This window comes from Otolemur garnettii, unplaced genomic scaffold, assembly GCF_000181295.1.
Source record: "Otolemur garnettii isolate 467f Iridium unplaced genomic scaffold, OtoGar3 scaffold00129, whole genome shotgun sequence".
NCBI classification, from domain to species: Eukaryota; Metazoa; Chordata; class Mammalia; order Primates; family Galagidae; genus Otolemur; species Otolemur garnettii.
In genome coordinates, this window is record NW_003852524.1 from 3,333,010 (window position 1) to 3,360,479 (window position 27,470).

Here is a 27,470-nt window from a genome sequence, read left to right on the forward strand (position 1 = left end):
GCTATTTATGTGATCTTGGGCAAGCCATGTTTCAGGAGTTTTCACTTTGTTTTTATATTTGCCTAGAGAAGGAAATTTATAGCATTGAATGAGTTTTTAGAAAAGAAGAAAGCTTCGAAATCCAATAATCTGAGCTTTCATCTTAGGAAACTAGAGTAGCAGAATAGTAATATCAACCTAAGGCCAGAAAATAAATAACAGAAGTGGGAGCAGATATCAATGACAATGAAGATAATGAAACAATAGAGAAAGAGGAACGAATCCCAAAGCTGATTCTTCGAAAAAAATCAACAAACTTGATAAACCTCTTGGCAAACTAATCAAAAGAATAAGAGACAAAACACAAATTACGTATACCAGAAACGAAAGAGAAATTATCGCCACTGATTTCCAAAAAAGTAAAGGACAATAAATAAATATTATGCAACAATTTAGATTAAATTCTATTCTTTGAAAAATTCAGTCTGCCAAAATCTATACAAGGAGAAATAAATAATATGTAAATCTGCATTCTATGAAGGAAATTGAATAAAAAAATTAGTAACATTTCACTAAAGAAACCACTAGGCCCAGGTGATTTTACTGATGATGTCTAACACACATTTAAGAAAGAAATGACAGCAATCTCTACAATGTCTTCCAAAAAAAAAGGAAAAAGAGAGATACCACCTAACTTATTCCATGAGGCTGGAATTAACCTAATTTCAAAACTGGATAAAGACATGACAGGAGAGGAAAACTATAGATCAATACCTGTCATGAAAATAGATGCAAAATTCTTTAACCTGAGGATCTATATACCTTTATCAAATGAGATCTATTCTGGGTACATAAGGCTGGTTCCACACTCAAAAGTCACTTAAGGTAATCTATCCCATCAACAGACTAGAGGAGAAAAACCGTATGGTCATATAATTAGATGCAGAAAAAAGGATCTGGCAAAATCCAGTACCGATTGTTGATAAAAAGAAAAGAACCATAGCCAACTAAGAATAGAAGGGGAAGTTCTTGAAATTAATAAATAACTTCCACAAAATACCCATAGCAAATACCACACTAAATTGTGGGAAACTAGCTGCTTTTCCCCTAAGAAGGAGAAAAAGTCAGGAGTGTTTCCTCTCACCACTCATATTATATTTCATGCCAAAGCTTAGTTCATACAATAAGACAAAGTAAGGAAATAAAAATTGTACATATTTGTAAAAAAGAAATAAAACTCTTTGTTCATAGACAAAGAACTCTTTTGTTCAGAGACATCATTGTCTCTGCAGAAAATCCAAAATAATTAACAACAACAACAACAACACCCTTCTGGAACTAATATTGATTATAATAAGGTAAAAAGATACAAGGTGAATATGCAAAGGCCAATTTGCCATCTATGAACAATTAGAATGTGAATGTCTACTTCTGATGTGATTAAATCACAAATACAGCTTTCTTTGCAACATAATTTGCTGTAATCTACAGCATTAAGTGAAAGTAGACTTAATGTGGAATGCAAATATTATAATAGGGCTATATCATGATGACTTGAAACTTTTCATCCTCTTTCGCTAATTTTACTTTTTATAATATTCTTGTAAGAAAAGCCTTGGCATTAAATGCTAAGAAATAAATACTTATATGGCCAAGAATTGACTGAATTTGATAGTCTTCATGGCACAAACCTGTTTTAAAAAAATAGCTTTTCCTAAGACTAACGATTTCTTTTAATTGGCAAATGTATTTTGAAATAAAGGAATAGAATGTTTGTGATGTTTTAATGGCATTTTTAAAAAGTAGTCCAAAGTCACTCCAGTGTATATCATTATGAATTTATTTTAAATGACTAAAATAATGTAGAATCCTGCTTAGCAGTAATCAAAATCCACTTAAAATGTTGCGTTAGTACTTTGAAGCATGCGAATCTCTGGGAATGCATTACTGAATATTATTTGTGCCTTTAGAGCTTCCTCAGCATTTAGGCGTACACGCTTTAGTTGCCAGTGTTTTCAAAGTCAGCTCTACAAAGTTGAGAGAGTATACAAATTAGATATAGCCATTAGTCATTTTTTAGGAGATAGAATATGTGTGCACATCTGAACGTTTGCTTATATGTAAATAAGAGTAAGATGTTTATGCCTAGATTTATAATAAAATATTGGTATTTGGGTTTTAGCTAGTTAAAAAACCATTCATAGTAGTTTTGATCCCTTTTCTCCTCATGCCTCTCATTCTTTCCCTATAAAAATAAAAGGTAGTATTTTTTAAAGTATCAAGGGCCCCAGAAACCTGGGATTTGCTAATTATTAGATAAACGTTGTATCTAGTATTTGTTAAATATCAGAAATAAGTTGGATGCTAAAACTCCCTTTCCCCATGTTACCACCCCAACCTGTTCCTCTTTTCCACTGTATGGAAAGAGTGTAACTCGCACTTCATGTGCCTGCACCCTCCGCGAAATGTTCCAGTTCTCTGTTTAGAGGTTAGATACTGGTTTGTTGTTTTCTTTCTTTTTTCCTTTACATTTTGATGGAGATAGGGTGGGAATTCCAGCCTGGGAAAATGGGGAGGAAAAGAAATAAGTTATGTTGCTTTCATATTTTGAAAACTTTATTATAAGGAAGCTTTACACATCTAGACAGTTGTTTTGAAGAAAAGAAAGGAAATTGTGAAAAACACTATCACTGGGGAAAAACTGAAAGAGAAGGCTTAATTATTATAAAAGAGCAAGTGAAGTGAGTGGGATTTTAAATTCGTGGAATAAGAAATAGTGGGTCACAGTGAAGAACCTAGTTTTAGTAAACAAGGGTAGTGTCTTGAGACCCCTCCTGGCTGAATCTATCTATGGACAGTGAACAGCAGAAATAGGAAGGAGCTCAACCCAGCAGACACAGTGATAGGAATAACCCTAGAAAATGGCTCCAGAAAGTAGATCAGAATCCAGTCACCCTGGGAGGGACTAGTGTGCACACCAGGGGAGTGAGTCCCAGGAGGCAGGTGAGGCTTAGACATAGAAATTCAGGCAAAGAGGAATTCTGGATATTTGGTAGCAATCTGGATAGTCAGTCACAGCTAAATCTTACCAGTAGGTAATACTTCTGACATCTTAGGCATGTTATTGATGTAGGTTAGAATCAAAATTTGACATCAAAATATAGTTATCTGAACTGAGACACAAAAGTGACTTTGGTCTGATATTATGCATGAAGGGTCATTTGTAAAACAATTTCTGTTGTCTATAGTCTTGCTCTAGGACCTGACCGCTTCAGAAATTGTTCGTACATCCAAATTAGGTGTTGAATACTCTAGGGAAATTCTGCTGTCAGATTAGAAATTTTCTTACTCTAAATAAAAAAATCTGATCATATCTTATTACTCAAATGTGTGAGTAATTTGAGTTAATGTATACTTGATGTACAGTCTGTATAAACAACTGTTGTTAGACAATGGGTTATAAATGTCTTAATTTAACCTAGAATGACGTTAAGAGAAATCTTAGGTAGTGATTTGAAAACCTGTAAGTGTCTTGTTTATGCTCAGAGATTATTTGCTTTGTTCACTTTCTATTTTTACTCAGAAAAATACTATATAGTATTTTGATTTTATAATTTGTATTAGGTTCTTCTAGATTAATTTTGCCATATGAAATGCTTTGACGGAAAGTACTCTTCCTGGCTCTCTCCTGCACAACGGAAAATAATCCACTAAACAGACAAAAAGAAATATGTAGCAAGCTTTAAAGCAGTTCTCTAAGCCTTATGAAACATGTAGTTCCTCAAATAGTACCTCAGAGCAACTGGATTTAATATTCTCCATCCAGCAGAGGGCTACCAAACTCCATTAATTTCTGTGAATGCACATAGCAAAAAATACATAGTTTATTTAAGTGGTTTTCAGATTTTGTTTTTACCACCAGATCTTTTTTTTTTAAACAGAGTTTTCCAATATGTGAATGAGTTATACTCGGAGCTGCTTTATGTGGAGAAGCCCCCCCCCAACCCCCCCACCAGCTGCCTCTCCAAAGGCCTAGTGAGGTGTTGAGGATAATCGAAACTCTCTGCTCTGATTTATACAAAAATACTCTTCCAAATCCTCAGTCAGCTCTTTTGGGATCGAGCTGTAAATATTTTTTCCCTCTATAAAAATCCTTAATGCTGACACTGCGGGGGAAATGTATAAGCAGAATGATGCCCACGTTATCAAAGTCCTTCTTCCTGGAATTTGTTTTCAATTATAACTTTAGTTCCTACCGTGCGGTTTTATGTGTTTGTTTTTGCTTTGTTTTGGGAAAGGTGGCATTTTTACCTTCAATCTTATGGGTGAAAAAGACATTTATTTCTGTCACATTTTCTTCACCATATTTCATAAGTATGCCAAACTGACAGACTGGGTGACTATATACTCCTGTATTTGTTCCTGTAACTGGGCCAGTCTCCACCCTTTACTAAAACTGAATTTTAAAGATCAATTATGAGAATGAAAAGTGGTTCATTTCCTGCCTATATATTACTCTGCCTTGGTAATACATTTATTTGTAAAAAAAAAAGCCTGTTATAGAAACTTCCATTTGGAATTATGCCTACTTGATAGTCAAATGGAGACTGTTCTTTGTTTTGTTTTTCTTTTCAAAACAAAGTTTTAGTGAGGAGTCCCTTTATTCTGATTGAACCCTGTTATGAATATTTCATGCGAAGCCATTTAAGTAAATGACTATAAATAGTTACACTTTCATTGGAGTTAATAAATACTATCGCGGACACACGCTCAGTGATTTCAAGACTCATTCTGCAGTGTTACCAGTTTTGTTTTGCAATGCATCATTACTAACTAGTCTTAAGAAATGTGAGCTTAATAGATGTTGGCCATTCAAACTGACTTGTACCCTGCAAGTATCACCAAAATTGCCCCTAATGTCAACATACATAGGGAAATTGGGGAATTGGGGAATTGTGTGTGTAAATTGTACCTTTATTTATAAAATATACATTACAAAATTTTACAATCTATTTACAAAATATTTTCTACATGTTGGCCACCTCTCTGTAAAATTTTTAATGAATATTTGTATGGTGACTTTAGGGCAGGTGTCCTCAAACTACGGCCCTCAGGCTACATGCAGCCCACCTAGGACATTTATCCAGCCTGCCGGGTGTTTTTGCCACCGCTGCCTGTCCTGCTTAGCAGCCGACTCATTTCAGGGCCTGTAGTCCGGCCCTCCAACAGTCTGAGGGACAGTGAACTGGCCCCCTGTTTAAAAAGTTTGAGGACCCCTGCTTTAGGGTCTTCTTTGGGCAATTCATCCTTACTCTCAGTCTCCATTGTGTTTCTGTCTTATAAATCTACTTTTATTTCATGTTTTTATGTTTTGTCTTTTGAGAGAAGTAATCACAGTAGTTACTACTCTGGAGCATGGACTAGCTGTCTCACATGTGCTATTTCCCTGGGGTCTGTTAGGTAGATATTAGTGTCCCCTCTTATGTAATGGAAATCCATGACCACAAAGGGAAGGTAATGTACCCAGCATTGCAGAGGTCACATTGGCATGCAAACCCCCAATTTGAGACCTTCTACCACACAAAGAAGTTCTATTTCATAACAATATAAAAAGCTGTTATTTGGTCAATTCATAAAGAGGGCGAAGTAAGGAATCATAGAAAATCTGATCTTTGATAAACCAAATGAAGCACTGGGGAAAAGAGTCCCTATTTAATAAATGGTGCTGGGGCAACTGGTTAGCCACATGCAGAAGATAGAAACTCACCCACACCTCTCACCACTCTTGCTGGATAAAAGATTTGCATTTAAGGCATGAAATAATAAAAATTCTAGAAGAAGCTGTGGGAAAAACTCATAACAACACTGACGTGGGAAAAGTTTTTGCGAAGAAGACCCAAAATGAATGGGACGTGATCAAACTAAAAAACTTCTGCACAGTTAATACAAGAACTAAAGCATACAGACCACCTTCAGAACGGGAGAAGATAGTTGCATGCTACGAATCTCTGACAAAGAACTGATAACTAGAACTTACAGAGAACTCAAACTAATCAATATGAAGACAAAAGACAACGCCATTTATTTTGTTTGTTTGTTTGTTTTTCAGTGTCTGCAAGTAAAATTTTATTTGAACTCAGAAACATTCACTCCTTCCCAGATTGTCCGTACCTGCTTTTGTGCTACTGCTGCAAAGTTGAATGGCTGCAGCAGACGCTGTATGGGCCACAGAGCCTCAAATATCAATGGGTTTCTACTTTAGAAGCTTACATGTGGCACTGATCTTCACCATCTTGGCCAACCCTTGGGATATAATTGAAGGAGCTCAGGGAATTTTACCCCAAAATATAACTCCTTGGTATCAAGGGTATTTTGAATTAAAGGTCCTTAGAGAACAACAGGTGTTAGAAGAGGTTTCCTGTTTTGCATAAATCAGACAGACCCATCAAAAAGAACAGTCAACTTCCCTGTTATCTCAATATATTGCAGGAAAGAAGATCAAGAATGCAGCCAGTCTTAGCCCAACCCATTTGAAAGATAATATCCGCGTCTCGGTTTAATTTCCAAAGAAAATCAAGTCAGTCTACAAGTCAGTCTATTTCCCATCATCTATTCATTTGTCCAAATATCTATTCATCCTTTGTAGTAACTATTTATCACCCCTCAGCATAATTCCTACATTCAGACCCTATCAGGATATATAAACTTCTGGACCCTCTGGAATACTGGGGAATCACTCTGTGATTCTTCTCATGCACATGGAGAATAAATCTGTAAACTGTTTCTCTTATTAATCTGCCTTATTTAGAGCCGATCTTTCAGCAAAACTTCCAGGTACAAAGGGAAAGTTTTCCTTCTCCCCAACATGAGATTGCCTTTTTTTTTTTTTTAGTCTTATTTTATTGCCCTCGATAGAGTGCTGTGATGTCACAGCTCACAGCTACCTCAAATTCTTGGGCTTAAGCAATTCTCTTGCCTCAGCCTCCCAAGTGGCTGGGACTATAGGCACCTGACACAGTGCCCCACTATTTTTCAGAGATGGGGTCTCACTCTTGCTCAGGCTGGTCTTGAACCGGTGAGCTCAGGCAATCCACCACCCTTAGCTTCTCAAGTGGTGGGGTTACAGGCGTGAGCCACCACACCTGCTATCTGTCTTTCATTTTCTATCTTGATTTTGGAGCAGGAAGCTCCAAAAGCTTCAGAATCTTCATTTGGTTCTTTCCCACTGTGATGTCTTCACCCCACAGGCCCAGGGGCCACAGGGGGGAATGTGCTATTCCCAAGTATGGCACCAGCTAGGCATTCCCAACAAACAATCCCATTTATAAATGGGCAAGAGACATAAACAGAACCTTTGCTGACAAAGACAGATGAATTACCAACAAATGCATGAAAAAGTGTTCATCATCCCTAATCATCAGAGAAATGCAAATTAAAACCACTCTGAGATATCACCTAACCCTAGAGAAAATAGCCCAGACCACAAAGTCCCAAAGCTGCAGATGCTGGTGTGGATGTAGAGAGAAGGGAAAACGTTTATGCTGCTGGTGAGATTGCAAACTAATACAGCCTCCATGGAAAGAAGTATAGAGAATTCTCAAAGAGCTAAAAGTAAATCTTCTATTTGATCCTGTAATCCCGTTACTAGGCATCTACCCAGAAGAAAAAGAAATAATTTCTCCATAAGGACATTTATATTAGAATGTTTATTGAAGCTTAATTTATAATCGCCAAGATGTGGAATCAACCCAAGTGCCCATTAACTCATAAATGGGTTAATAAACTATGTTACATGTATACCGTGGAACACTATTCAGCCATAAAATGATGAACATTTTACATCTTTTGTATTTACCTGGACGGAGTTGAAGAACATTCTTCTTAGTAAAGTATCACAATAATGGAAAAGCAAGTATCCAATGTGCCCAATACTAATATGAAAACAATAGATAAACAACTATACCTCCATGTGAGAGAAAACCACAATTAAATTCAGGTGTGGGAGGGATGAGGAAGGAGGGGGAGTGGACACCTTCTGTGAAAGGCTAAACTACAACTTGAACTTCGCCTAAAAAATGCAAGCAATGTAACCTAATAATTTATACTCTCATATTAATCTGAAATTAAAAAATAATAATATATACTTTAAATATTTTATTTCAATTTGAAATGTATACATTAGACGTTCTACCAATGATTTGATATAGGTTCAAGACTTTTTATTTAAGTATATTTTCTTTAAGAATTTTCCACTTTTGCCTTTTTTGAATGCATAATTCTTGCTTGTAGGTGTGGTTTTGCCTATATTCTCCAGTTTGTTATCTATTAAAGTCAGCCAGAACTTAAAAACACTTGCAAAAAAATCTGACTGTAAAAATTTCCAAGTGTTTCTAAAGGCATTCCCCCAATTTTTCACCTTCATTTTAGCCATACCCATAATTTAATAGCCATATTTTTAAGGACCCATCTTTATCAAGTCCTTACAAAGTATTCATATTAATTTTCCTTTTAAAGCATTCATGTTAATTCATAAAGCAATGTTTTTTGCACTCATTTTCATTAGATAAAATTTATTTAAATTATGGAAGTACAATAACAAGTACAGCTGTGATAAAATGATTTGAGATAAACATAACCGGTGAATGTACCACTTTACCAGTGGGAGAAGAATGTACACACGGTGAGGGTAGTTAGTAAGCTGGAAGCTTTCAGTGTATAATGGGGATTGGTTAGTATTCAGAAAGGAAACAAAAATTTTGTTACATAAAGGTTTATTGAGAGAGCTTTTGCTCTGTTTTTCAAGAAAATAGGGGAGAAAGAGAACTAACTTATTTTTTGTGAAGATAGGAGATTGACAGCTAAATGTACACAAGACTTGAAACAAGAACTCTGCAGATGGTTTTCCTTTACAAAGTGAATTGGGTTAAATGTTGCCCAAAGTTTCTCCATAAATCATCGTTTGGTTTTTATGAAAAATTTTAATTTATGAAAAAGTATTCTTTTGTATTCTATCAATGACATCTTTTATCTATTTTATTTTGGTGACATTTTTGAATTCTAAAATATTTAAGGTTCAATTCTCTGTTAAGATTTATTGCATCATTACCCAATTCTGAAGTCCTATCGTGGATACTGTTTCTACTGTAGGATTCATCTGATGCTTATATTGTCATTTGTCTAAATATTGTAATCATCTGTTCTTATGCAAAGGAATATAGCTTGGTGGAAAGGTAGAAGAAAAAAGAACTGAAATAAATTTATGTTTAAAGAATTCAGATTGCTTAACTTCCCAACTAAGTGATACTACTTTGGGGAACAAGAAACATTTCTCTTACTTTGTCCCTTTTGTGTGACAGAACCTTGTTCGTTTTTCCAATATTTGAAGTCTTGGCAGATCTATTTCTCTGTCCTATCGTGTTTGCAATAGGCCTGGTTGTCTTTGTGTGCTGGTCACTGAATTTGGAAATTTATTTAAGCTGATAATTCCAGGCTAAGGATAAAAGTAACCCCTTCAGAGAAGATACAAATTTACTTCTGCCAGGCTTTGTACTTACAAATGATTTGGGGAACATGACAAACCAAGTTCAAGGCTTGAGTTTTGTTGAAAGGGAAGGCAATAAAACCCAGGGTGTAAATCTGCTGGAGAGCGGGCGGCTTATTCCTTATTTTGCTCTTAGCCTAAGAGTAGCTTTTTGAGATGTCACGTGATCACAGAGAGGCCTTCTTATTGGACTGGCATTGTGTGCAGACATCAGCCTTTGATTTCTGCCCTCTTGCCCATGAAGTTTTGAAAATGAAAGTTCTAATTTTCTGAGGAAATGCACTCAGGAAACAAAAGCAATTTCCATGCTTGCGTATCTCCACTAGTTCCATTCCCCTTCAGTTTTGCTTAGTAATTCCCTATTACCGTGTCAGCTGTTTATTGCTGTTAAAATGTCATTATGTTTCATCCAGTATTTCCAGCTTGTTTCTGTAGTGTTGGTCTGATGACCTGGCTCCTGGAAACACACCCTGTAGGTGAAGTGCTTAGTGTTTTGGTTACTGGTCTGATTTAGAAGTGGGGGAAAGACCACATCCCAGGCACAAAAACCTCTAACCTGCTTTACCTCTGAGATTGGGGTTTCCAATGAAGGTTTGATTTAGTTTTATTCTTTGGCTTCCAGATTTTTGGAATATGTATTTCCATGAAAAGGTATAAAATGAAAAGTGCTGAATGCCTAGCAACAGATTTTGTTTGTAGGTTAATTATACAACAGTTACAAGAATATTTTAACTGTTGGTAAAGAAATGAAAATGGAGCATGGAAGCTCTTTTTGTATCAGTTAAATGTGATGGCATCCAGAAGCAGTAATAATCCCAATATTTATGACTTCATAAAAATTACTAGGTACCCATGGACACAGCAGTCATTTTCACCAGGTAATAAATGACCAGATGGTAGCACTTCACTTATCTGGTGCCAACAATGTAGCCACAGGGGAATTGGTTTTTGAGCAGTTGTGTTATGGAAACAACATGTTTTATAAGTCTTTTATATTTATTGCAGTATCCACTGCAGAGACTCTACTGAACACAGAACTAGTTGCTGGAATTGCTGAATGAATGCCTTCGTGCTCCTCTTTTAATGATAAGGGCTCTGGACTGGAAAACTGCAGACCTGACACATCTATCATTGATTTAATGTTTGATCTTCAGCAGATTTGGATATTTTGCTGGCTTCCTATTGTTCATTTTGAAAAATAAACAAAATATTTTTTGCTAATTATTTACTGGCCAGAAATCCTGCCTTAGAAGACTACAATTCATGTTCCATCAAAAGTACAGCCTAATGGCTCAGTCACTTTAAACCATATTTACTGCTTTCAAGCATTCCTAATTTATATGCGAATGCAATCACTTCATGAACATTTAAGATACACATGGCTTAAATTTTCCACTCACATAAAAAATAACAATTAAAAATAGTTTTGTTGTCATCAAGGAAAACCAATCTTTTTCTTTTGCAAGTAGTTTTAATTAAAACATGGTTGGTCTGGATGCCCGGCTAGCCCAACCAGTAGAGCATGAGACTCTTAAAAAGTGGTCTATCAAAGTATTTATTCAAATAGCACTTTTAACGGACATCATGTAAATTTACAACTTTTAAGTGTTGATCAAATTTCTCTCCCCCTTACCATTAAAGGTTTTTCCTTTGAGGTGCTAAGGCTATTAACATTTAATTCCTCAGTAAAAATGGAAATTTTCTTTTAACCATACCATTGTTTTTATTTAACTATCTTTTAATTTTTTAATTAAATCATAGCTGTGTACATTAATGTAATCATGGGGTACAATGTGCAGGTTTTACATACAACTTGAAATGCTTTCATCACTGGTCAACATAGCCTTCGTGGCATTTTCTTAGTTATTATGTTAAGACATTTACATTCTACACCTAGTACATTTCACATGTACCCTTGTAAGATACACCGTAGGTGTGGTCTCACCAAGCACTCTCTCTTCACCCATCTTCCCCTCTCCCCAAGATGGAAATTTTTTTACGGACAAAGGCAAGGCATAAATATAAGCACACCTCTGTGATCTTTGGGACTAACAGCTTTGAGATTGACTTTTCACTTTTTAACCACAATTCAGTGCTTTTTATTTGACCAAAGTAAAAGGGCTTAGAAATATACTCAGAGCTTTTATAAAAAGCTGTTAAGGACCAAAAGGGGAAGTGATGTATGTTTTAAAACACCACAGTAAATCATCAGCAGGAGTTAGAAATGGACCTCAATGTTTCAATCCTTTAATAGACTTTAATAGGCTTTCTTTCTTTTTGTTTTGAGATAGAGTCTCAAACTATCCCCCTGGGTAGAGTGCCATGGTGTCATAGCTCACAGAAACCTCCAACTCTTGGGCTCAAGTGATCCTCTTGCCTCAGTTTTTCTATTTTTCAAGTAGAGACAGGGTCATGCTTTTGCTCAGGCTGGTCTTGAACTCAAGCAATCCACCCACCTCAGTCTCCCAGAGTGCTAGGATTATAGGTGTGAGTCACTGCGCCCAAGCCTATGGAGTTTTCTTATCCAAAATCAGTATTTATGAGAAGACAGCAGCCCTAAGAAGACATCTGAAGAAATAAGTAGTCTGAAATTTGAGATCAAGTATTTGAAGATTTTGAAGCAATTTTCTATTCAAAATCTGGATACAATAGTAGTAAAGTCATTGCTGATAGTAGGAAGTGGCTGAGATGTCCCAAGAAGTCTAAAAATAATTACTTACCTGGGTGGATTTCCATCTCCAAGAGACCAATGGCTTTGTCCTTTTCACTCTGGATCCCAAGCTCTTGATGACTGGCCCACAGGAGGGAGGCCTTTGGTAACTCTGTTTAGTAAATAGTACTGTAGATCAAAGCTGGGTAGTAATGAGATGAAGGCAGTGAGAAAGTTTAATTTTAAACAAAAAATACTTTAAAAGGCAAATTTTAAGATGAATCCCTAACTTCAGTCTAAGAGACTGTGTACTAAATTTAATGAATGATTTTAACATTGTGGGGCTTTTCTGATTCCTGAGTAAAGAAAGTATTCATAATCTTGAAGGAACTCAAATTTGGCCATCTGTTTGATTCCACAATCCTACTACTAGGCATCTACCCAGAAGAAAAAAATCCTTTTATCATAAGGATATTTGCACTGGATTGTTTATCATAGCTCAATTTACAATCCCCCCAATGTGGAAACACCCTAAATGCCCACCAACCCAGGAAGGGATTAATAAGCTGTGGTATATATATACCATGGAATACTATTTAGCCATCAAAAATGGAGACTTTACATCTTTTGTATTAACCTGGATGGAGCTGAAACATATTCTTCTTAGTAAAGATTCACAAGAATGGAGAAACAAGATTCCAGTGTACTCAATTCTGCTATAAAGCCAGTAGATGATCCAATACATGCCCACCATAAGAAAAAACTAAAATCAATCTAAGGTGTGGGGCAGAGGAATGAGGGATCAGGGAGAGGGGAAGAGGGAGGGGGATGGATGTGCTTCCACTTAACGGACACAATGTTAGGGTGTATGGCACACCTCTTGGGGGCAGATACATTTATAAGAGGGACTCTACCTAACAAATGCAAACATTATAACCTAATTCTTTGTACCCTCAAATTAACCTGAAACAATAATAATAATTAAAAGAACAGTACAGAAAATAAATTTGATTAAAAAATTGTGATGCAGGGGTTTTTCATCAGAAGAATTTTTTACAATGAGCAAACCCAGCCCAGTTACACAGGCAGACTCTGATTTGTGCGAGCTGGGTTCATCATTGTCCAGCTAGGTTTATACTTTGGGTTGAGGATGGGGTTGGGGGAATGCAGGAGGAGACGGACTATGTATAAAAATCTCGTTTCCTCCTGAACAAGTGGCTTTTTCAATTTTCTCTTCTCTGATGTGGCTGCTGCGTGTAATCCCCGATGGCCCCAGTGATTCTCACAGAGGGAGGTCAGTGGTGACAGAGTGGCAACTATTTATGACCTACACTTTGTGTGGCTTTATTGTCTTTATGTAAAAGGGTCTGCAGAGAAAGCTTTTCACTCTTTTTCTGCTTACCATTGCTACTAGCTAGAAAATTTCTGTGAAACTTCAAAAGCGTCATGAGCTTGTCTTAGAGGCACAGTCGTAGGAGTTTTTAGACTGCTTCTGTTTCTCCATCCCAACCTATGGAAACTGCTATCTTGAGAAGTCGCTGGAGAGTCCTTGCTTCCTTTCCTCAGAGAGACCTATAAGGAAGATGTGTTCTGGACATTCTTATTTTAAACAGATCATTTCTTTACAGAAACATACTTATCAAAGGAAAGGAAGATCTGTTAAAGGAATAGCAATCTCTCCTTTAGTACTTTTCATTATCACATTGACCTGTGAGGTTGGCTACAGGTAAACAAAGTGAGGGCAATGTAGCAGTGGAGCTCCTCATCCAGTCTGCATTCCCCGACCCTGACCATCGTTAGTCTCAGAAAGCACACACGGTCTCAGCTGTGGGTTAGAACGTGATTGGAATAAACTCTTGGCTCATAGTTCAAGTGAACACCTTCTGTTTTTTCTGCTTTCTTTTTTTATTTCGGAATATCCTGGAGGTATACATGTTTTAGTTATGAAAATCAAAGATAAAGTGTGTCCTTCACTCAGAAAGTGTGCATTGTACCCATTCGGTGTGAGTTACCCATCCCCTCTGCCCTCTTTTCACCTGCTTTCCGGTTTTCATGCCCATATGTGCACACAGGCATCGACCAAAGAATTCTAATTGGGTATCGAGGACACGTGGTGTTTGTTTTTCCGTTCCTGTGATACTTCACTCAGGAGAATGTTTCCCAGGTTCTTCTGGGTTATTGCAAAGATATGAGATCACTAATTTCTTTTTAATGGCTGAGTCGTATTTCATGGTGTACATATACCACATTTCACTGGTCCATTCCTCTAGTGGTGGGAACCTGGGTTGTTTCCACATCTTTGCAATAGCGACTTGTGCTGCAGTAAACTTTTGAGTAACACTGTTTACTGCAAGCCAGTGCAACCTCTATGGAAAAGGATATGGAGACATCTCAGAAAACTAAAAGTAGACCTAGCATTTGATCCAGCAATCCCACTCCTGGTTTACCCAAAGGAGGGGGGAAGACATTCTGTCATGAGCATATTCTTTTTTTTTCTTTCCCCTGATTAGGTGATGTTTTAACTGTCTTTGTAATGCATCTTTTTCCCACTTACCACCCACACTTCATTCCTGGTACAGTGACAGTATCTGCTGTTCATTTGCATAGCTGCTTCTCCTGGGTGGGACTGGGCCAGGGAAGAGAGATTAAGTTGCATATGGCTCACTCAGTTGTTATTGAATGCAGTCCTGACTGATGCCTGATGTCTGCAGAGGATTTTCTTTGGAATCTGATCAATGGAGTGCTGGACAGTGAGGACAACAAATGGCCATTTTATCTCCTGTCTTTAAAAATGAAGTATGCCCTCTCTGAAGGGCAATCTATCTATGCTGGCTCTGGAGTTTAAATGTAAACGGCAGTGTGTTCCTTGCCTTTGAAGGCAGACACAAGCCTGTCTCATTGATGGTCACGATGCTTTGTGGAAGGAATCAGCTTTTGTTACAAGTTCATACCTCAGTCAGTACTGCATCTCTGCTGGAGGCTTGACGGGAAGACCCCTGTAAGGTGGTGCATGCATCATTTAAATGGCTGTGAGCTCTTGGGACTGGAACCTGGTGCCCTGTCTGTGCAGGGATCAGCTGGTGAGTGTGTACTGCTCTCTTTCCTCAGATAACTGATACTGATGCAAATAGAAATCATAGGAAAGTTTGAGCAACACAAGAATACAAGAAGGAATGATTTTTTAAAGATCAGTTTCTCAGCAGCTCACTATTGAGTAAGTTAGTTGTCTAGAGACAAAGTTATCCCCATGTAGGAATGTCTAATCTGCCTAGCTTTCCTGAAAGGATGGCATGCTGCAAACCATCTTGTCATATGGGAGCAATCTGTTCCTTAACTGGGGGAAGTTACATGAAGATTGCACACTAAAAAAAAGACTTGTGATCAGTTTATTTCATCTAAAAATAAATTAGTTGTCTAAGATTTCCTGTTTTGTGATTTGAGTAGTAGAGTCCTCTAAGGAAGCTTATACAGTGGGTTCTGTTTCCCAACATGGGTTAATTTGACAGGACCTGAGCCTTGGTCCTCCTGCCCTTGCAAGCCATCCTGAGAAGACATACCTAGAACAAGTCATTTACCTCTAGTGACCTCACCTGTGAAACCACAATGACTTTGCTTCTCTGTGTCACATCCTAAGATATTACTTGAAAATGTGAGCAAAGTAGTGTAATTCTTATTCTTAAAGATGTGACACAATGTTTTGTGCAATATTTATGTTGGTCAAACTAAATTCTTCACGAGTCAAAGTGCTGAAAAAGAGCTCTCGTAATTGTTTGTAGAAAAGTGGAGGGAGTCTTGGAGACCAAAAATCTAATAACTACGTCCAAGAATTTTTTTTAGTTGTTAAATTGAATTTTAATATTCTTGGCATTAGAAAACAACATAATTAAGTTGATACTGTTTAATTTTAAAAGTGGGTCTATATTGAACTCTTTTTTGGGGGAGGGGCAGAGTCTTACTCTGTTGCCCCGGGTAGAGTGCCCTGGCATTATAGCTCACAGCAACCTCAGACTCTTGGGATCAAGCCATCCTCTTGCCTCAGCTTGCTGAGTAGCTGGGACCATGGGCAGAACACCCAGATAGTTTTTCTGTTTTTAGTGGGGATTGGTGGTCTTGTTCTTGCTCAGGCTGCTCTTGAACTCTCGAGTTCATGTGCTTCACTTGTCTCAGCCTCTCAGAGTAGGACTGAGCCACTGGGCCTGGCCCTATCTTGAGCTCATTAAAAGCTAATGAAATAAACAAATGTTCTTTGACAATGGGAACTCCTTACTTTCTACCTTCTTGTGTTTGTGATTTTTCACTTTCCTAATGAGAAATCTAGAAGGGGGAATGATACTGTGATATAGTTTAAAGAGACTTTAAAGGGGCAGAAGGGGGAGGGCTGGTCCCAGAAAATCCCCAAAGTGTTACCTTTATCATCAGGAAAACCACTGCAGGAATCTCAGCCACATTCCACTGGGATCCATGTTATTAAGCAAAAAAGACATCCACAAATCAGATAAGACTTGCTTGTTGTAAACATTTCTTTTTTTAAGTCTTTAGAAGAAAAGAAAATGCCAGATGGCATTAACAATGCCCAGTGCGCTAGTCCCGCTGTTTGCCTAAGCCCCCTTCATTCCTAATGCCTGCTTTGACACAGCAGCACCTTCTCTGGACGTCTGCTCTCTTCAGTGGCAGGCAGCAGCAGCTCTCCTGGCTAAGGACTAGAGGGTTCCTCAATCCACATGTTGACTTCCCAGAAAGCATGAATGGCTGTGTGTATTTCTGTGTAAATAGGTGAAGGATTTTCCCGGGGACAGAGTCTGGAGTACTTAGCTCATCAGGAAGCTGAGGTCACTCAGCTTTAGGTCACTGAGGGATAACGCTCCCCCACACAAGAGAATCTGCTTTCCTCTCCCACTGTAATTTGACTGATCTGAGAACCATCATGTCACAGCCAGATGCTGGTCCATGCTGTGGTGATTACTGTCTCCTTTGACGAGTTTGAGTCCAGTTAAGGGCCAGGTCTTCTATGCTACCCTGGAATGCCTTTTGGTTGCTTATGGGGTATTTTATGAATTGTATTGCTTTTAACTCAGCTTAGGTAAAAAGAAAGGTTGCGAATTATGTTGTATGCTAAAAAAATTAGTATTTTCCATCCTAGAAGATACTTATTCTCTTACTATGTTTACTTAGTCCAGGAAATGAAACTTTACAATCTTCATTTAACTAAGTAGGTATGTCACAGGGTTAGGATATGAAAACATATAATTTTCTAGGAGAATGCTTTTCATGTTATTGCATTTTCCCCTAATAATATGATATATGTAGAAGCAGATTATACTGTTTTACTGTCAATTATTATAGTTGTCAAAACCTTTTTCCTAAAATGCAACAGCTGTGTATGGGGGAGAGAGTCCATAACCAACTATGGACCACTCAGTGGTGCTTTCTCCTTCTGTCTCCGGCTCAGGGTAAGAAATTAAGCAGTAAAAAGTGCCATTCTCGACATCCTATTGGCCTTTGATAAACTGTGGCAAAATTCAGAATTTGGGGCAGTATTTGCAATTGGAATACTATGGAGAATTTCCTCTTCCTGAGTTAACAGGTTGTAACCTCTCTCCTCTTTCCTTGCGTGCCCTCTCTGAGTGTCCATGGAGGAGCCCCCAGGAATATCACTCGGGCTTTACTTCATCACCTTGCTTTTCAATTTAATGTGCATTTAACAAACACCTTTCATTCCTGCGTGCCCTCTTGGAGTTATGGGGAGGTTTTAGGTGGTGCCTGGCTTCCTCATTCCCTTTCTTCACCCCTGCCCTCTTCCCCCTCTGTGGAGGCCCCCTCCTTCTCCCAGGATAACCTCGCTGAGCCCAGATTATGCCGTGCGTTCACTGACAGCTCCTTTCCAGTCTCCGCTTCGTGCCGCTCTCTAATGCAGCCTCACGTGGGTCTGTAAATGGCACAGGGAGGACCCGGCTACTCCCTGCTCTTCCCAGACCTGCTCACTCTGTATCGCTGCGGCAGTGGCAAGAGACTCTAACTGTGCACATCTTTTCCAAAAAACGACAGCATTGATTCTTTTCTTTAAATGAACCCTGGAGAAGGGAAGGGCTGAGAGATTAAAAAGGCAGGAATTCATGTCATGTGCTACAGCAGAGCAGCCGTAGCAACGGCAGTAGCAGCAGTAGCTCCGCGGCGGCGGCGGGAGCAGCAGCAGCAGAGTCCCTTACTGAGACTGCACCATTTTCTTCTCACCCTGCATAGAGGTGTGGTTGGAAGCAGCAGCAAACTACCCACCCCCTAGCAATTTCACAGAGGTGGCCTCTTCCTGGCTCCAGTCAGAAGACACAGACTGTCTGGAGGAGTCCCCAAAGACTGTTCCAATTGGTGATGTGTGTCTAAGGATGGCTTTTTCAACTAGTAGGATGCTCGCCTGCACTTGCGGCCACCCAACTGCTGAAGAGCTGGAAGTCTAGTGCTCCGCCCTCCCTGGGACCATTTCCGAGTGTGGGTGCACACCTATGGCTGTGCGTGTGCAGGTGTGAGCTGCTGGGGGCTCGGCTTGGGACACTGGTATGCTGTAGTGAATTATGGGTGCTGCAGAGGCTGGAGCAAGATTATGACCTAGCTCGGGGGTGGAATGGATTATCTTGTGAGTGTTCTGGCTGCCAGCCATTGCCCTGGTGGGGAAAATCACATCTTCATATAGCTCTAACATTCACCTGCTTTGCTGGGAAGTGGAAACTGGTCCTCTGTAACTGCTTCTGCTGATTTCTTCTGCAAAATGGCTCATGCTGCTGCTTCTATTAAAAAAGTTCGAGAGGCTGAACTGGATGAAAAGGAAAAAAATCTGGAGAGAGAGAGAAAAAAACAACGGAAAATCCCCAGGGATCGTATGGAACGGAAAAGAAAGGTATGAGGAGTCTCCCTTTAACCCTTTCCCCCTCCACAGCTCTGCAGAGAACCAGCAGCCTCAGAACCGGCAACTTCATCCTTTCCCGGCACCATTTCCAAGCTCAGTTCGAGCCTAGAGCTCATGCCTAAATTTGCTGCATTGGGAGGAGATGCCTGGGCAGAGTGAATTTCCTTTGCTTTGGCAAAGAAGAAAAAAAAGGTGCTTCCACTTGTTTCTTCTCTTCTTTCTCCATTATCTTTATTTAATCTCAGGGCCAGGTGCTTTATTCCTCCAAGCTACTCTGAGCACTTGGTGGAGGAGAGGGCAGGGCTGATTTATAGTTGGAGGGCTGAAGTATTTTCCTCTTGTTTCTCCTCTCTACTCCTAGATCTTCAGCACTGCGCCTTCTCTCTGACTCTGTATATTTGATGTAGACCTCTGGTCACGACTCAACCACAGGTTCTCTGTACTCTTTTTTTCTCTTTCTGATGCTTGACACTGTTACTATGTGGAACTGCACCGAGAGTATTGCTGCAGTGAGCTGTGTCTCTGCATTTTAAAAAATTCTAATTAATTTTTGTTTTCTGTCATTAATCCCATAACTTTCTTTTCTGAATATGGCAATTAAATGAAAACAATGTACATTAATAAAAGGATGAAACGTTGATTCCTTTTCCATCGAACTATAGAAGTATTGCCTTTCCCTTAAAAATATTTTTTTTCCTTTAAAATAGAAATAATCTTACAACTGGGTGGACCTGAAGTACTTCTTCAGCCAGTGGTCTGAGCCTCTAAGGGAAGATCTCTGTAAATGCTTTAATTAATAAAATAGGTCACTGAAGAATTTCAGAAGATGATAAATGGCATGTCACATTAGCAGAGCATAAAAACAGTGGTTTGTCCCAGGCTGCTGTTAAACATCGCTCTGGGATTAGAGATGGGCCAGGGATCCACGTGCTCAGGGATCCATCTGTTCAATGGACTTTCTTGTTCTTTTTTTCTTCTATAATAGATGTGTTTACCCTTCCATTGGGGGGATGTTGTCTTCGCCTCATTTTTAGAAAGAAACTTCAGCACCTACCCTGAGTTGGGATCTTACTGCGTGAGGACTCCTCATATTTCGGTTTTACTACTTATTTTCATCATACAACTATCATTAGGCTACACAAATAAATTTAGCAGGATGTAATGATTTCCCTTCTGGGGAAAACTTTAATACACTGCTTGTCTGACCTTTACAAGGTCTGTTTCAAGGGTGCATTAATTCTTTTTTATGGTATTAAAAGTATTATTGGCCATTTTTGCGGAGGCTGGCTTCCTTCTTGACAGCTACTGCGGTTCTGTTTCTAATCCTCTAAATGGAACATTATTGCATACAGCAATTTCCTGTGATTATATCTTTTTTGTATTTTGTTCTCTGAAACATAGTATATTATTTCTTGGCCAGGAGTGCTTTTCAGAATCCAGTTGTGACCTAGCAACTTTGCTTAGCCTGAGTACCATGCATGAACCTGGAAAATCACTTGGTCTAATTCTGCTTTGTTTTTGTTTCTGATTCAGTGTTTTCCCTTTTTCTATACCTTGTTTGAGTTGAAAAACTATATGGTTAAAATGGGAAAGTGCCAGTCGTTGTTGAGAGTCTCGGTTGCTGGGATGCTACATTGCTTTTAGCTGAAACCCAGCACGGTGGACAAGATCATTGGTTGGTAATGTGGTCAGGTGACAGGATCATCCGGTCTTCACAGTCAGGCCATGTCACATCTCGGCTAGAACCAGAGTAAATTGGGGAAACAAAGGCATGGCTACTATTTGTCTGGTTCCTTTTCTTTTCTCATACAAACCTCTCACTCCTCCTCCCTTTTCTATTGCAGATGCAGAAGTGGTATTACACAGCACAACAAATCTGTATGTTTGTAATCTAGATAAAGTTTATTTTCTAGACATTTCCTCTCCCCACCCTTCCACCCCACACATATACCCACTGACCCAGTTATTAATTTTTTTTGATAGTAGAGAAATTTACCTCATTATTATACTTTATGGTGTACAGAATTATAGTTCATGAAGACATGAAAAAGGATGGTTGCCTAGTAGTGGCATTTGGGAACACCATCTCCAGAAATTAATTTAAAAATTATCATCCTTTATTTGCTGATGCCATTTTATGACCATAACGGAATACATTAATTGTAGAAATGATTGAGTAAATCATTTTCCTATCCTTTGTAAACCCTCCTGCCAATAAACTTATTTATCTGAAAAATTCAGAAGACACTCACCCAATGCAGATAAAAGCCAATTATGGGGCCTGAGAAAATAAATCATCTTATTTTGAAAGAATTTTTACCCAGGTAAAGATATTGAGTATCAAAAGAATTCAATTAAGCGACCTCATATTTGGTCTTCATTTTGATTTTTTTTTTTTTTTGGTAAACTTGCTATTAATCTCTGTATTATTATTTTTATTCCATAAAACATTTAAAATCAATTTTAAATTGGAAACATGTTGCATACTTGATTTAACCCCTTTATCAAGCTGTCAGTGTGGGGTTTTAAAAAAATAACTGTACAATAAAAGCTCTAGTTTCAACCTCATAATAAGCAGGATGTCTGTTGGAATATGTTAAGATTTCTTTGGACCATCCTCTGGATAGATAATATTTAAATTTAGAGCTGTAGATACCTAATATCTATTGTGTTTATGTCATACTATGTAGAGCTAGATTAAAACTAGTTTCTAAGCAATGGACCATGATTATGAATACCTGAAACAAACGAATTTATTACATGTTTACGCAAATACCTTGTTCTGGCTTTTTACAGGAACAAGAGAATATTACTATTCTAATTATTAGCTTCTATTATGTCATTTTTTGTAGTCTAGATTTCTCGCTTCTATACTAGAATTTCAGGATTTTAGACTTCAGAAGGATGCCAAAAAGAATGAGTAACTGACTTTTAGAGTTCTCAGAAACTTGTAAGATTTAGTTTTGCAAAGTGATTTCAAGTTTAATAGTCTTTCCACTGTCACATACTATTTTTCAACTGTATTTTTTTAATTTAAAAAATATATACATTTCAGAGAATGAGTAAAGAAATGCCTTCTTGAAAGTAAAGCATTCAAATGATCTTTCTCATTTAAACTTATGGGTACCATGAATTTTCAAATAAATTCTTCTGTTTTCCATTTCTCAGCATGCACAAATCAGTGTCCAGTTCCTTATTATGTCTATACCACTTATTGGAATCATATGAGATAAACGGCAATTTGTGTGACCAGTTCTTAGCAATCCTCATGCACTAGAAATTCTATTACTTTGATTTATACTATTAAAATGCCAGAGTTCGTATTTCCTGATAAAAATTCTATAATCATTTATTCAGTACCAATGTGACCCTGTATATGATATTTTACACACACTGTACAATTTAACTCCAATTACAATCCTACACATTAGACATTATTCTCTAGATTTTGCAAATAAGGAAAAATGAGATGCAGAAAATTATGGAACTTGCTTAATAATACCCAACTAATAGTACATGGCAGAGTTGGGATTTGGACCCAGGTCAGTCTAGCACCAAAGATCATTGTGGGAAAAAAGTAAAATGGTTTCTTGATCTTATACCCACACTGAACATAGGTTATAAATAAACATTTAATTTACCAATGCTTCAATTCCTTCATCTCCATAATATTCTCCTACAACTGAAATAAATTTAAATCCTGAGAGAAGAAATTCAATGATATACGTGAGGGGAAACTACATAAGTTTAAAGTTGAGATTCTATTGCAGTTTCACCAAAATATTTCATGAGCTCTTTTGGAAAATTAACAGTTGTTCCTTAAATTTATGTAAATTGTTGCTAATTATAGACTACGATGTGTCGTTACTCTTTGTTACGATTTTTATCAGGACTTTGAGATATAGTTGCATATTTATTTTTATTAAATTGAAAGTTGATTTTACATGGGGTTAAGAAAAATAAAAAAGCACATTTTCTTTTAAGTCTGCTTCACTGAACTTCACAGAAAGGTATTCTGATCATTTCATTGCTTTTAAAAACATATGTAGTTATTACCTTGTATAGAATGAGACTTACTATTAATACTTCTAGGATAACCTTCGGGAAACTCTCTCCACCACATTCTTCTTGTTCATTTGGTTATTTAATTGATGATAATGAGAATACTTACAGAGTATATATTAATATAACGATCTTTTCCCCCAGCTGCAAGGGGAAATGGGAAAATGAAGACTTTTAAAAGTTTTATTAGTATTTTTAAAATAGAAGAGTGTTTTATTTGTAAGTTGAAAGGCGAACATATTCTTTAACTTTTGGATTGTGTTATAAGAATGAGCTGTAAATAAACATAAAATATTACAACAAGGGTGGCGCCTGTGGCTCAAAAGGGTAGGGCGCTGGTCAAACCCAGCCCTGGCCAAAAACTGCACAGGGAAAACAAAAATAAAGCTTCCTTAAAAAAAAAAAAAAAAATTGCAGCAAGCTTTGCCTGCCTTCTCTTCTCTGCTGGTCTGTGGGTGAACCCTGCTGTGTAGGAGGACAGCGGACAACCTAGTCATCCCCCCTGTCCTTAAGCCTTCTGCTTGGGCACTCAGCAGCCTGATTCCAAAGGGAAGCCCAACTCTGGAGGCAGCAACATTTTGTTAAGAACCATATATGCACAAAGATTTCTGGGCACCAAATCAAATACACTGTGATTAAAAATACAAACCACAACAGAATAGCATGGCCCTGCGGAATGTATTACATTCCAGGATTCTCTAATTACGAGAAATTCCAATCAACATCTTGAGGAATTCCATGGAACTGTCATTATGTTATTTCCCAGAACCTCTTCGTCAGTATGTTAGTAATTCCAGAAACCACACTAACATGTAGTAGATAGCAGAGATTGTGAGGCTTATCTGGACAGATGCTCTTCTTACGTCCTAATGTCTACTTATAAGTAAAAATGTAAAACTTTGGTTGATTTGCTTTTCCCATTTGAGTCTAGATAAAAATGTTCAGGCTTACGTATTTAAATGTGGTGGCTTCCATAGAATCATGATTCTTCAAAAATAATGTTCTTCTTCTTTGTCACTCCTTCTATCTCCTTAGCTCAATTAGCATATCCTTTCTTAGCTAGAATAATTATCTTTAGGTAAATGACTTGCTCTATTCGTGGTAGTCTTCACTAGCACCATAATTTATTAGTTTTTAGTTATAAAGAGACTCTTTCACAACCTTTTGAGTGATGACTACCAGCTTCAGGTTACAGTTATCAAATTTGTGCAATTGTGGCAAAAATAGTTCTGATGATATGGCTTGAGATGAGTTTTTAAGAAGACTGTTGAAAGAAATTCTTTTTTTTTTTTTATTAAATCATAACTGTGTGCATTAATGCAATCATGGGGTACAATGTGCTAGTTTTACACACAATCTGAAATGCTTTCATCAAACTGGTCAACATAGCCTTCACGGCATTTTCTTAGTTATTGTGTTAAGACATTTATATTCTACACCTAGTTAATTTCACATGTACCCTTGTACGATGCACTGTAGGTGTGGTCCCACCAACTCCTCTCTCTCCACCCATCTTCCCTCCGTCCCTCCCTTCCCTCTCCCCTTTCCCCTTCTTCTAGGGCTATTATTGGATTATAGCTTTCATATGAAAGCTATAAATTGGTTTCATAGTAAGACTGAGTACATTGGATACTTTTTCTTCCATTCTTGAGATACTTTGCTAAGAAGAATATTTTCCAGCTCCATCCATGTAAACATGTAAGAGGTAAAGTCTCTAAAAAAGTTACCATGTGAGGGTGTTAATTTATTTTGGATCCTAAAATCTTACATACAACCTAGTGATTTCCCCCCTTTTTTGTTATATTAGTCCGTGTTCATATAAATGTTTTAATCTTAAAAAATATCAGAATTAATTCATTGGTGACCCTTATTACCAACCTTTTAATTTTTTGCCACCTTATTTATGAATTGATTAAAAACAATGACATATACAGCACATGTTCACATCATAAAGAATACTGAAAATATTTTGTAGAAATATTGTAGGAGCTGGTGAAAAGACAAGGTAGTTAAGAATTCTACTCACACCATACTTAATGATTTTTTTGTTTATATCTTTTCATTATGCAACCCTTTTAAATCTATACTTCTCAAAATAATTTATTCTTTCTAAAGAATACTTACTTTTATTCTCAGTCACAGAGATACCATCTATACACATTAAAATAGAAAATAGTAAAAAGAAGGTACTTCTAAAATTCTACAGTTCTGCATAAATTGCTGGTGACATTGTCAGCTGTTTTGGATGTGTCCCTTGTGTTCCAAAGGTGAATTGTGATTTTAAATGTTTATTGCACAAAGTCTCATCAGAATCGTCTGGCTCCATTTCGTTTATAGTAAGTTGGAAGCACGGGGCTGACTGGGAGGGAGAGGAGACTATGATCTATATATTTTTAACGTTCCCCTGGTGATTCTAGCCAGGATTGAAACAACTAGAACAAGTATTTCCATTACTTCATGAACCCCTATTCTACTCACTCTTAAAATTCGGTGCAATAACACATTTACTTCTAATAAACCCTATGATTCTAAATTGCCACTGAGAAAAATTTTCCGTGTATAGAGACACCCTGGCAACGTTTTGAAAGTTTAATAAGACTAATTGGTCTACATAATAACCAATTAATTCTGAGCATGAAGATGAGGGAACAAATGTTTAAGCCATAAGTTGTAAGGCTTCATTCTCTGCAGTTTGACTATTTTTGCGCTAATGGAATAATCTTCAGGAAATGAGGTTTGGGTGTTTCTGAGTTTTACATAACTAAGCTCAAAGAAGCGGAGGAGATATCTCAGCTAAGGTTTTCAAAGAAGGCCACGACATTGTGATTTAAAAGACAGCGTCTAATACAGACGGTGCTGTTTTGAAAGAACTCAAGTAGATGTTCCAGGGATTTAGTTGCTAATGTGGCAGCTTTGGGGCCTCAGACCTTCAGAGACGTCAACACTTCTAGAACTCTCAACACCAGTCAACAACCACTTTTCCTTTCTTGTACTTGACTTTGGTAGATCTTTTTCAACATTATATAAAATGACATGAATGTGGTGAGAAAGCGAGGATAAACGACTCATGGGTGATTTATCTTCCTTAGTTCTTCAGATATTCTCTTCTAGCTCAGTAACTTCTTACAGTGCCAGGCTCTTTTGTTTGCTGTTGGTTTTGTTTTCAACTTTTGTTTTTTGTTTTTGCATGAGCATTTTATCCACTGCTGTCTCACTCTCTTTTGCCTCACTACAGCTTCCAGGCAGCCAAAAAGGGATTCCCTACTTAGATTACAGAATTTCTGGAATGTGCTGGTTGCACATACAGTTGGAATTCCTCCTTCCATATCCCTCATCTCATTAGCAGCGCTGCTGGGGAAAACCCCTGTTTTCCTCTGTTAGAGCTTCATTTATATTCAACTTACCTTTTTTTCTAGACATTTTCTTTTATTACATATTATTATTATGTTGCTTATATCATGGGGACTTCCTTAGTAGAAAACTATATAGGTAGTATTACGGAGGAGAAATACCAGGGGCATAACAATTATTGTAAACATATCACTCTAATCAGTTTATTTGATTGGAAGTTGAGTAGTGGTATTATTTTATATTAATATACATTTCTTAGATTTATTTTTTTTTCACAAGAACCTATTAATTATCAATTTTCACTCGTCAATAGTTTGTAAAAGAAAAAGAAAGGCTGAAAGTGAAGAGGACAATGACTTTTCTTTACATATTTGTAGGTAATTAATAATGGTTTTTCCAAAAGTCTGTTTTTCAGGGGACCAATTAAATCTCTAGGTTAATTTAAAAAATGATCTTAACATTCCAAATATGAATTCTAAATATTTATTTTACTTTTATTATTAATATAAAGATCGAATATTACTTTTGGATTTGAAACCAAATTTAGCTAGTAACCCTTTTAAGAAATTCACCAGAGGTAGGAGGGGGTCTGAGACCTAAGATTATAGAAAACAGGCAACAAGCCAGAGAGCTGTTTACTAATTCAGTAAGTGATATTTACACAAAATTACAGATACTTCTAAAACTTCATGAAAGCAAATTAGGAGATGTGTGTTCAATTCTGTCTATTAACTATGACTTTGGGTACACAACTGACCTTCTCTTTTCACATCTATGAAATGATAAAGACTTGGGATGTACTAGAATTCATTTTTTTAAATTAATTGATAGCTATGTACATTAATGCAATCATGGGGTACAGTGTGATGTTTTCATATACAATTTGAAATATTTTCATCAAACTGGTTAACATAGCCTTTATGTCATTTTCTTAGTTATTGTGTTAAGACGTTTATATTCTACTTTTAGAAAGATTCGCTTGTACCCTT

At 37.4% G+C, this 27,470-nt stretch overlaps 1 protein-coding gene across 39 annotated transcripts in view; it reads left to right on the forward strand.

The window, feature by feature from the left end:
* The window catches only part of ANK2 (ankyrin 2), a 654,255-nt gene that overhangs the window by 390,151 nt on the left and 236,634 nt on the right, over positions 1–27,470 (forward strand). For 5 of the 39 annotated variants that reach the window (XM_023518154.1, XM_023518149.1, XM_023518150.1 and 2 more), the window contains exon 1: positions 18,353–19,059. The exons of the other annotated variants lie outside the window; for them this stretch is intronic. In XM_023518154.1, the coding sequence (XP_023373922.1) occupies positions 18,931–19,059 (129 nt within the window). In that variant the 5' untranslated portion in view covers positions 18,353–18,930. Of the gene's footprint in view, positions 1–18,352; positions 19,060–27,470 lie in introns of those variants that run through there. 39 annotated transcript variants of the gene reach the window in all.